The sequence below is a fragment of the Mesitornis unicolor genome, unplaced genomic scaffold (assembly GCF_000695765.1).
Source record: "Mesitornis unicolor isolate BGI_N332 unplaced genomic scaffold, ASM69576v1 scaffold12802, whole genome shotgun sequence".
Lineage (NCBI taxonomy): Eukaryota > Metazoa > Chordata > Aves > Mesitornithiformes > Mesitornithidae > Mesitornis > Mesitornis unicolor.
This window is the reverse complement of record NW_010168577.1, coordinates 8,663-20,853: the sequence shown is the minus strand read 5'-3', so window position 1 is coordinate 20,853 and position 12,191 is coordinate 8,663. Positions and strand designations below refer to the sequence as shown.

Below are 12,191 nucleotides of genomic sequence, written 5' to 3'. Positions count from 1 at the left end.
TTTCTCCCCAGAGGAAGAGTTTTTTGTGGGTTGGTTTTGCTTTTTCCTTCCAGAATTATTTTCTCCTGGGATCTAAGTTATTCATTATGCCAATGTTCATAGTGTTCTTTTTTGGGTTGTGGGTTTTTTTGTTGTTTTGTTTTTTGTTTTTCCACCAGCAAAAGTAGCTTGGGCAGTGGTGCTAGGTGTTAGGATAGAAAGAGTTTGAGTGCTGTCAGCCATTTTCTTCCAAGTATACAACTGTACATGGTATAAAACTGATGGGTCTGCTAAACAGATGGCAGGCACTGTGTGTGCCTTCCTATTTTTACCAAAATGAGGAGAGCTTTATGCTGGCGCCTACGGTGTTCTCTGAAATTTTGAAAGTAATTGGATGCAGTGTTGAAAATTTGTCCTGCATTGAAACAAGGAAGTGTCATTCTGTTGTGCTGACAGGGGTTATCTTTAGGTAATCTCAATCTGTGATAGAAAACATAAAGATCTTCACAGTGAGTACACTAACTAGTCCACAGGCCAGTGGTCCCCAAACCTTCCAGCAGCACTGCATGAGTCCAGTTCTGCAAGGAGTGTCATAGTTTGCTTTTCCTGCTAGCCTGAAGAAATATTTGGATCTGTAAAGTTAAGGACTGTAAACAGTATCCAGGGTCCTTCACAACCTGGAAGTTGGTAACCGTTGTCTTTGGCTCCAATTCAGTTTCATAAAATCTTTGGAAGAAAAATTCAGATTACTTTAAAGGCTACTTTTAGGTAAGAACAGGCAGGAGAAGAATATTGATGATCCCTTCCATTATGTTACATTGCGGTTTTGGAGAATTTATTGCTACAGAACTCAGCTCGTTCTGTGGGGTTTTCAGGATGGAGAGGGGTTTCAGCACATTCATGGGTGCCATTATTGAGGGGAAGAGGGTGGGAGGGGAATGTAGAGAGTAATGAACTGAATTTACTTGCTCATTTGAACCTACTAGAATGGTCATAGACATTGTGATCTTTGACACCTGCTTATCGCCCACAAACTCCAGTGTAGTGAGGGATCTCCAGCCATAATAAATAATTTTGTTTAATTTCTCTGCTGGAAGCTGCCTCTTGGTTATTTTGCACTTTGCATTACACGGTGGGGTCAAGTGTGTTCTCTCTTTGCTCTTCTGTAGAGCCAAAAGGGCAGGATTAGGGGTCAACAGCTAGAGACCTAGTGAAGCTAAGGAGGGGGAGCTGCGAGCTGTGTGGGCTGTTTGGTAGAACTGCAGAGCACCAAGTGTCTGCCAAGTTCTCCAGAGAGGAGAGGCTCAACGCTGTGAATGTGGCTATGAACTTCCTCTAGTGTATTGCACAGTGGGTAAAAGAAATTTCAGGCTGCTCAGACCTTTTCATAGTTGCCTGTGACAGCTGTGGCTCATGGTTATCAGTTACTGCTTTTTTTCTTTGAACTGTGACTGGCAGTGAATGAGCATGGGATGGAATGAGATAAGGGAGACAAACTTTATAGGTGCTATAAAAGGGGTGCTGTGATAGCACACAAGAGCCCTCTGGGCTTACTTGCAGCCTTTAAGTTTCAAGTATATGAAAATGTAATTTACAAGTTGTAATTTGCTAGTACAACAATTAATGCATGGGATTGTCAGAAATCTCTGTATCTGGAATAGGTACAGAGTGGGTTTTAGCATACCTTGCACAGGTGAAGAACACCTGGCATTAGACTGCACTACATTCCAATAAAATCTTTTGTTACTTTCTTTTTTTCAGAAAACCTTTCATCTGATTCAACTCTCTCCAGCCCAAGTGCCCTGAATTCTCCAGGGCTGGGGAATGAAGGCTTGAACCGTAGGAGGAAGAAACGCACCAGCATAGAGACCAACATACGTGTGGCCTTAGAGAAGAGTTTCCTGGAGGTCAGTGATCCTGTTGCTCTGCTCAGCCTATAAAGAAATGAAGATACTTTGCGTAGCAACCAATCGTATCTGTTAAAGTGAATCCATTATTGTGCCATTTAGGGAAGTGCTTGTACTAAACGAGGTGAATACAAAGTCTGTGCCAAGAAGCACGCGTCAGCGTCTACCTCACTTAAATAAAAAAGAGAACACAAAACCTCTCAAAAAACCCTCATTGCTACTTGCAGTTCGCTGACTTTGTGTTTTTGCATTCCAAGATACTGAGTTATAGAACAAAGCTTGATATTCTGCACATCAAAAAGAAGAAAAATGAGATTACCCTTTCTGAGATAGATAAATGGGGTGACAGTCCAAACATATATAATGTGAAGTTTTTCACTGGCCTTTTGTCATTCTTATTTGGCACTTTGTGCAGCTGTATAGGCAGTTGGACTCTGTAAGTAGCACATTCAATCCACCTGTGTTTTGTTGTAAGTCTAGACAATTTGGGGTTCATTTGGCTGTTGCTGTAGTTAATCTCTGCTATTCCTTTTTGAGAGATGCAGAAAGAAAGATTTCCTTGTCAAGGTCTAGAGTTCCTTCAAGGATTGATTCATAAGTCAGATACCTTCTCTCAAAAAGAAGCATGTGAGCTTAGTCATCATCATCTGTCTCTGAGGAACACAGCTTACTATTGGTAGAAAAGTTGCTATAAGTAGGATGTTGAAGGGCAGAAGTATTGATCATGGTCTGTCTCTGCTGTACCACTGACCAGATTCTGGATATAAATGGCCTATACAGATTTCTGCCTAGTGAAGAAGCAGCTATGATGTAAAACTTCAGAAGGTAAATTTGCAGCTTTTCAAGTACCATTTCCTTTTCTTAGAACCAAAAGCCTACCTCGGATGAGATCACCATGATAGCTGACCAGCTAAACATGGAGAAGGAGGTGATCCGCGTTTGGTTCTGTAACCGGCGCCAGAAGGAGAAAAGGATCAACCCACCCAGCAGTGGTGGAACCAGCAGCTCGCCCATCAAAGCAATTTTCCCTTGCCCAACCTCACTGGTAAGAAACAAGATACTGTTGACGAAGATCACTGGAAAAGAGAGTTCTACTGTGCTCGCTGTGCAAGTTGCACGTGCTACACCTTCTTTGTACAGCAGACTTGTTCTCACAAATTTATTTTTTACTGGCATTTTAAATATCCTACTTGCATACCATCTAGGAGAGATTATGCTTACAAACCAGGCACTAATTGGGTCTTCAGTTTGGGTGTTTTATCTAGTCAGCTCGTGAGTAAATATTCTGACTAACAAATTTGCAGTTGGGGTTATTGCTTTGAATGTATTCCAGATAGTAACTCCAGTTACTCTGGACTTTCTCTCTTGCCCAGACTTCTGCTCTGATAAGTAGATGAGCAGCAGTAAAACTTATAATTTGGAAACATAAGTCACACAAATCCAGTGATACCATTGTTGTCACTTTTAGTCAGTGTGAGTGTGTGTGTATATATATATATATATATATTTTAAAAAGACATGGAACAGGGGAACAATTTAGCTAATACTCATGTAATTAATTTCCCACACTTGTATTTGCCTCAGGTAAACACAAACTTCATGAAAATAAGAGTAACAAAACACATGCATCAAGGTTCCTTCAGCTCCTTTGCTACCAATGTCCGTGGAGGTCTGTTTTCATAAATTGAAACAGTAGCTATTAGATTTCATAGTAGCTATGCTAATAGGAATGTGGTGGAATTTATGTAGCCTGTAGCTGTCCTTTTGTAGTATTTATTCCACCCTCATCACTGTAGTAGCTAATATCCTCCAGTACTTCATTAAACCATTAATTTTGGTGACGTGTCATTCTTTCCTCTCATCCTTGTCTCAGGATGTGTGCATGCAACCTTTTGTTTCAGGGGAAGGGATGTGTTTAGATGTACTTAGGTATTTTTATATATATATATTTTTCCCAAGTTGGAAAACAAGGCTGCGTCCCTTGCTACTGAAGCAGAACATAGTGAGATTTATGATTGTGTGTTTTAGTAACTGCAAGTTTATTCAGACTGCAACTTTAACAAGTTTTCGTACATAAACTTCTCTTTTATTATAAATGGCCATCGTATGTAAGAAACTGAGGTGTTAACCACAGTCTCAGTTTTTTCAGTGATCTTTCACTAAGTGTTTTCACTCATTGTAAGCTTCTACTAAGACTGTGCCAACCACTCAAAGGGATGTTCCAGCTTTGCTGCCCCCAGCCTTCACTGGCTATGTGCTTTGTTAATTCCTTGTGTCAGCTCTGCAGATGCTGTGTCTGTAGGATGCTTTGGCTTAGTTTGCTGGTTTGACTGCAGATGAGCCATGTGAAGAGCAGTGATGGATTTTCAGTACGGCTAGATAACCAATCCAACTTGTGGCCTGGCTGCACAAGTGCTAGGGCTCTGAAGCAGGGTTGAAGGGGAATGCTTCTTTTGATGGCAGCCTACTTTTGCATTGGCTGAAGTCAGTCGTTGTAGCCATGGGGTTAGCTGCATTAATTCTAGGTCATTCACTGCCCTGAAATATGGGTTGTGACCTTGGCCTTAACTGTTTGGTGGTCAGATGACAGCTACGATGTCTGGGCTGCGGTAGTGGAAAGTGTACTATGTATCTAGCTCTTCTTTATTTCATACACTATTTGAGATGGGCAGAAGGCTTTTAGATCTGTCCCAGTTGCCCCTTCATGTTTAAAATGCATGAATCATTTGAATTCATGTAAGAGGATATGCAGCATGAGAATGATTTCTCTGGTAATAAACTTAAGGTAAGAGAGGGGAAAAGAGGAACGTTTTGGCCTATATCCTTGGCTATGTTCTCTTGGGCAATTCTAAAGGATTCATTTCTCTCATTGATGTATAACAGCTTTCAAATACTACTGTTGGACACCATTTCTTGTCCATTAAACGTCCTTTCTCTCCTTATATTTCACTTGTCCTCATAAGCTAGTTCCTCCAGTCTTAAGTCTTTGGTGTTTTTTATCTGTAATGTCTTCAGTTTATTGTAGTTTCCTTGTAATAAGCTGTCCGCAAGTAAAATTAGCTAATGTTAATGTTTTAAAATTCAGAGATCCTTCCTCTGACACAAGGAAACTTATCAAAGTAGAGCTTATAGTTTGGTGGAGTAAAAGTGAAATGTTATTCTGTTTATCCATGTAAACATACTACTCTAAATAACTTCGGTAATGCTGGGGCATTTAAATAATTTTATCAGAGAAAGCTATTTGAAGCTTTCAGATGTTTAAACAAGAAAAAACCCATGTAGAAATAATGTATTTTGTAACTCTCTGTAGGAGTGACTCTATTAAAACAAGGTCCTGTCTTTGGGGGGAAGCTGAGAGGGAGGACTAACCTGCAGTCCTGAGACAGTATGGGTGTGATGGATATATCTCCATTCAAATACTGAATGATTAAGAATAAGATAATGCTTATTAATTAGAGAAAGTGCTATGATTGGTCCCCTAAATGATAAAGTAATGAAATTACAAAAAGTCAGTTTATATGCAGTGTTTTCCCTGGTAACTTCCTCAGCTGAGGATGGAAAGAAAGAAATCAAAGTCTAGGAGCTAATAACTGTTTTTGCCTTTTAACAGCTGAGCAGTTGTATTCTTTTTTGACCTCCAGGTGGCAACCACGCCAAGCCTTGTGACTAGCAGTGCAGCTACAACCCTGACTGTCAATCCTGTGCTCCCTCTGACCAGTCCTGCTGTAACTAGTCTGTCAGTCACAGGTAAGGGCTGATTTCCCTTGCTCCTACATTAACCTCTACCGTTTCCCCCTTTTAAACTCTTCAAAATGTCATTCAGTATTGGCCACTGGTATCCCGGGACATTCCTGGGTTTGTTCTTCGTTACTGCACTAGGAAATTTCAGTCTTCGTGACCATTCAGTTGACTTTTCTGGGGATAAAATCACAGGGGATACTGGAATGAAATATGCTATATTCCACTGCGAGCTTCTAGAGCTCCTCAGCCTCCTGTTGGGAAGTGTCATTTCACTGTAGTCTGAGCCTCTCATTTGGACTCTCGGTGTTTCTTGGTCCTACAGAAATGTGTGTTTGTCTCCCTTTCAGTTGGATGTGTGATTCAGTTCAGGTGGGTGGTGGTTTCTGTTCAGTCATATTATGTGTTTTATACTGATCTAACCAGAATCAATCTTCTAGGCACAACAGAAACCACCTCCAACAACACGGCAACAGTGATTTCAACAGCACCTCCAGCTTCTTCAGCAGTGACATCACCCTCCCTGAGTCCTTCCCCTTCTGCCTCAGCCTCCACTTCAGAGGCATCCAGTGCCAGTGAGACCAGCACAACACAGACAACCTCCACTCCCTTGTCCTCCCCTCTTGGGACCAGCCAGGTGATGGTAACGGCGTCAGGGTTGCAAACAGCGGCAGCAGCCGCGTTACAAGGAGCTGCACAGTTGCCTGCAAACGCAAGTCTTGCTGCCATGGCTGCCGCAGCAGGACTAAACCCAGGCTTGATGGCATCCTCGCAGTTTGCAGCTGGGTAAGGATGAATTTGTCACGCTCTTTTAGGTGAGGTGACAAAAGAGGGAAGGAGAATTCTTGGGATAAATTGCTTTTATGTATCGCTGTTTTCTGGTAGCTCACTTGGTGATTCTAGTGTCATTTATCTTACATTCTGAAGTTTACTGACAGATGGTAATTGGCCATTCCCGTCAATGTACACAAATGTTGTTTTCATTTTACAGATGAAAAAGCTGTGTTGCAGCGATGTTGTTATTTGATAGGTCATCCATCCCACTGCACAGCTTGCCTTAAGAGCTGCAAGTTACCAGTGAATCATAGAATCTGTTCTAATTTTAAAATGGATAGCTAGCCTAGACCCGCTTCACACCTCTGTATTCATTTCACCATCATGAGCAAGAAGCTGTAAAAGATGCATGATGATGTATTGTTGGAGTTTTAGATTTAAAAATGTCACTCTGAGAGATGACTCTCTTGTTTCTTCAGTTTGTCTTGATTTACATCTTTCTTATCTGAATTTGGGAGGTGATGGTAGCTCTCCAAGGAGTGACAGTTTCCCCAAAATACTTAACAAGAATATTTTACAGCAACAATCAGTACGTGTATTTACAGTCCTTGTACTTCAGGTGTGTCGCTAACCTCACAGCTGAAAGGCAATGTCTACTCAGGGCATGATGAAGGGAAGACTAAAATAAGCTAAAATCAGCCCTTAATCTCCAGTCTCTCCACCCCCCCCTTTTTTTTTCCAATATGATGGTGTACTTCTGAACAGTAACAACATTTCCTTAAAAGTAACGCTCCTTCCCTTGTTTCTTCTTCCACAATCTTGCTTCCTGCAGAGGTGCCTTACTCAGTCTCAATCCAGGGACATTAGGTGGTGCTCTCAGCCCGGCCCTGATGAGCAACAGTACACTGGCAACTATTCAAGGTCAGTAGTGCTCCTTTTAATGCATCTCTGTTATACAGCTTCAGTTTACATGCTTTGTTTTTCTCTATCGAAAAAGGACCCTGACTCCTCAGCACTGGACATAAACGTAAAATAGGAGTAAAGGTTTTACAGAATTTAGATGTGCAAATACACTTTATGTATCACAGAGATAAGAGCAGGTACAACTTTTGAAAGGGGATTAGAACTGCGTATGATCTTGCAGAGATTTACAGGAGGCATTTAAGATACTGAATGTGATTGGAAATCTATTTTGTGATCCTCCCTGCATTGGCATGTATCTCCAGCAGGTTAGAGATTTGCTTTTTATAGCTCTTCTAGCTCAAGCTTGAGCAGAGTTGCGCTGTTTTGTTTCTTGTCCTTCTATGTATTTAAAAAGAACGCACAACAAGCCATCTGCCTCCTAAACTCCTTATGTGGAACTTTAAATCCATAAATTCTTACTCAGAGGAGTAAAGATTAATTTTGGAAGTGCCACACAGCCAGAAGTTTGCACTGACTTTAGCAAGAGTTGTTCTCAGTTCATAGTGTGTCATCTGGAGAAACCAGATCGTGCAAGTACCTAAAGAGCGAGCTAACCTGTGTGTTCAAATATCCTCTAAACTAGCTTAACAGATCTTGTTTCCAGAGTACAAGAAAGAACCATTTTGTAAATTGTCACAGATAAATTTAGGCGACCATAATCTATTGTAGACTGAACCTTGTAGACTGGTGAAAGTAAGTTGTAACAGTGGTTGTATGTCAATATTTAATTGTTACGCTCAAGGTTAGATGACCTTCTTCATCTTGTGATAGCTGTCATTTCGTGTGAACACTCATCTCCATCCTTTCCAGCACAGATTGCCTGAATGTACAGGTTTTCTGTGGCAGGAAGCATACACCAGTATTACGCTTAAAGATCTGAAGAAAGGCACGATGGAATTAGTTTAGGATCATATGACAGAGCATTTTAGTATCTGCAAGGTCTTGTCCACTCTTTGTAAAGAGTTGTTTTTCTAAAAAAACAGCCTATGATGAGATGACTTGCGTTAGTGGTGTAGAGAGCAGAAAGGGAAATGTAGACACCAGTTACTTTTAGGCTCATTTTGCAATATTGTGTACTGCTAATGCTATCTCCTCCCTGCTCAATTTTCCTTTTTTAGCTCTTGCATCTGGTGGCTCTCTTCCAATAACATCACTGGATGCAACTGGAAACTTGGTGTTTGCCAATGCTGGAGGTACTCCTAACATCGTAACTGCCCCTCTGTTCCTGAACCCTCAGAACCTTTCTCTGCTCACCAGCAACCCGGTTAGCTTGGTCTCTGCAGCTGCAGCCTCCGCAGGGGCCTCTGGACCAGTCGCCAGCCTTCATGCCACCTCCACCTCAGCTGAGTCCATCCAGAACTCTCTCCTCACAGTGGCCTCTGCAAGCGGGGCCACGTCCACCACCACTACTGCCTCCAAGGCACAGTGAGCCGGGCTGAGCTGTGCTGCCGGCAGCCTGATTCACTGTGCGGTGAGACTGGCTGCGAGCGGGGTTTATAAACTGAAAATGTGATGGGCATCCTCTCGCCGTGTTGCTGGGGACAAGGGAGAGAAGGAGAAAAATATGAAAAAAAACAAAAAAAAAACCACAACAAAAAAAACCAACAAAAGCAAAACAGGAAGGATTTAAAGCTGGGACAGACATTTGCCTAATTTTATAATAAACACTGTCTTTTCAGGATCGCTTCATGGATCGGAGAACTTTCTAACCAAAAATGTAAAAAACAAAAAACAAAAAAACACAAAAAAACCACAAAAAAAACCACAAAAAAAGTTAAAGGACTACTTATCATTTCCAGCAGTCACAATGACAAGTTAAGGTGGGTTAACTCAGACATAGGAAGGGGATTTCTTGTTTCGTTTTGGTCTAAATATCTTTCTTTTTTAATTATCATTTTATAGGTCTGTTGTACAGGCCATTATGTCATACAAGGTGTTAATAATCTTATCAATCGTGTTGGGGGTTCCTTTCTTAACTGGTACAATTTAGGCAGGCCTGTATTACTGGTGTATCTCTATTATTATTATTATGATTATTATTATTATTATTTTTATATATATAGTTTGGACGCGTTTGTCTTTTGCTCCTGGATTATTTTCAGCGAGCTCCCACACCATGGGGGGAGGGCGGGAGGGTGAAGAGGAACAATGGAGCACAAATAGACTTTCTGTCCTAGTTAATCTTCTGGGAATGTTCGGAACAGGTTCCTCATCCTTGAATTTGTCTAATGGTTACTTACCGGGTCAGAAGAATTTACGTTCATCGTTCGCGCAGGAAGCTCAGTGTAGCAGTAGAGATCATGTGTGCAAACTTCCAGGCTAGTCTGTGCTTTTTAAGAGAGGTAGGAGTTAGTTCTGACCTGCAGTTCTCCTTCTCTCTATTATTTCGACAAAATGGCCAAATTCTGCTCTTCGCTTTGTGTGCATGGTTCCTTTTTTACTTCAGAGAGTGGGATTTGACCTCCCGAGTCTCGACTGTGTGGCATACCGATGGCTTCTCTCTTCTGTTGATTTGATTGTGCTGTTCAGAGCATACACAAATACCTTAAAAATGTGAAGTTGCCCAAGCTAATTGGCAGTACATAAAGCAGCATTTACAGTCCTAGGTTCCCACCAGGTGAACTGGTACAGGATTTCAAAAGGTCGGATCCTCCCTATTCATAGCAATATTCCTTTTCCCTTAATTCCACTGCTTCCAATGCTATATTTGGAAAAGCTTTCCAGTAAAAAAGAGCTGCTGGCTGCAAAACACAGAAGCCACCAAGACAAGAAGAGAAGTTTCCATCGTTGGTGCCAACACAGTAGCGGTGACTCCGGGCCTTTGCACACACCTGGGTGATCTCGTGTGATGCTGCTGGCTGTGTCCAAACGGCAGCAAGCATCTCTGACCGCGGGGCCGGGCTTGCCTGCCACTGTAACTGTCTTTTCAAGGCTGATTCTGATCCGTGTAGCAAAGGGTATTTACGTGGATGAGGAAGAGTAATGAACTGTACAGAAGTTAGATCTGTATATTCTTAAATATACAATCCAGTATCTGAACCAAAAAAAAGATTTTTAAAAATAGAAGACTGGATCACTGCAATGCAGTTCACTTTGAACTTTCCATTCCTGATGGATTTAAAGGTTTCTGCCATGTGTATAAAACTAAATTACTTTTAGCTAGCGAGGGTATTAGAAGAATCCCTTCCCCCACCCCCTTTTCTTTTGTCACCGGAGTGTCCTAAAATAATGAGCTGGTGCAGCTATGTTCATTTTGTTGATGATTCAGGGGGATCCTGGAGCTTCTCATCCAAGATCCAGAAGGCAGCAACTTTAAACTCTACATATGCTTTGGTTTGTGACCTGAGCATGTGGGATTTGCATTTGCACTCAAGTGGCAGAATCCCTTCTCTCCCCCCACCGCCGTGATTTTGCTCTGTTCATCTCTAACTCTCCACCTTCCTGTTTTACTGAGTATTTAAACCAGTTATCCCTAAAACGTCAAGACTAGTGAACTGCAAGCAGGGAAACTAACAAATGTCCGTCCACCGTTTCTAATGTGTTTTTGATTTTTTTATGTTTTATTTTTTTAAAACTAAGCTTGAACCAAAGTCAATTTCTAGCAAGCTGCTGTACTAATGGACTAGTTTGTATAAGTGCAGTTCAGATGCAGAGAGGCGATAGATGCTACTGACAATTTCTTTTTCATTTGTCTTTTGTTTTTATTAATTTTATATAAAAGTTGCTGCTTGTTTTTAATCTTTTTTTTTTAGTTGGTAATTTGTGTTATCCTTGGGGCAGACTCTTAACTTGATTTTAATTTTTCTTTTGTTTGATGTGTAAATAGAATGGCAATGTCAGGGGATTGTTAATCCAACAGGTCCCACCCTCATCCCACCAGTATGGATAAATCTGGAGTATTTTTGATGTGTCTCTATGACTTCAGGCTGTGCAGGAGACTTTTAGGGCTATGAAATGGTACTGCAGAAATGGAAATGGCCCACAGTAATAGCTTCAGAACAGTGAAAGGTGTGGCTGAGTGGGCTGCAGGGAGGTAGAGAAGAAGTGGAAAATGAGATGGTGGTACCCACTGCGTTGGTCTGGGGGCCGCAGCGCAGACTGCAGTTTCTACCAAAGGAAGGCAGGTCCCTGGGCCCTGTGTTAGTGAAGTAAGCGGACAGGGAAAACTGCAGCTGTGACATTCATTCCTGACCCTGAAAGTTCCTGCTGACTTTCACGCCTGTGCAAAAATACGATTTTATCAGGAAGGGTTTTTTAATTAAAGGAGGGATACTACTGGTGTTTTCTCCAATGTATCCTCTGATCTAAGGGTTTTGTGGTGGGGTGGGGGGGCATAGTCCTTGCATATATCTAGGAAACACAAAGAAAGGTGGGCCTTAAATCAGTGTAAAATCCTCTTTCCACAGTTCAAGGAGACTGTGCCATTAGCTGTCTGAATGAGTTTTCATGTCCCATTCTTGCTGGTTTGTGGTTGGGAGAGGGTCTTGTTGAGTACATATCTGGAACACTAATGCAGCTTGGATGGTTTATTTATTATAAAAATCTGCTTTTTTTCCTGACTACCTTTGCATTGGTCACATGGCTTTGGTGTGAGCACCTTATACCCCCTTACCCTCCTCCCCCTCTCTATCCTGTCCCCCTCTCTGGGGCCCAGATTCCAGGGAATTTCTTAGCAAGTCCTTTTTCTGAGAGAAACTGGAAACTCAGAGTAGTCACATATCCAGAAAGGGCTTGGTTTTGCTTGCAGAAGCTGACATAGTACCCGAACAGCACATATCCCCTCTGGTGTCCACCACCAGTGCTCTCTGATTCATAACACATCCCAGTGAC

At 41.7% G+C, this 12,191-nt stretch overlaps 1 protein-coding gene across 2 annotated transcripts in view; it reads left to right on the top strand.

Moving 5' to 3' along the window:
* Positions 1–9,086, top strand: part of POU2F1 (POU class 2 homeobox 1) — a 49,835-nt gene extending 40,749 nt beyond the window's left edge. For both annotated transcript variants that reach the window (XM_010179062.1, XM_010179063.1), the window contains 6 exons: positions 1,741–1,886; positions 2,752–2,931; positions 5,528–5,633; positions 6,065–6,410; positions 7,231–7,319; positions 8,480–9,086. In XM_010179062.1, the coding sequence (XP_010177364.1) occupies positions 1,741–1,886; positions 2,752–2,931; positions 5,528–5,633; positions 6,065–6,410; positions 7,231–7,319; positions 8,480–8,790 (1,178 nt within the window). In that variant the 3' untranslated portion in view covers positions 8,791–9,086. The remainder of the gene's footprint in view (positions 1–1,740; positions 1,887–2,751; positions 2,932–5,527; positions 5,634–6,064; positions 6,411–7,230; positions 7,320–8,479) is intronic.
* Positions 9,087–12,191: the final 3,105 nt, after the last annotated feature.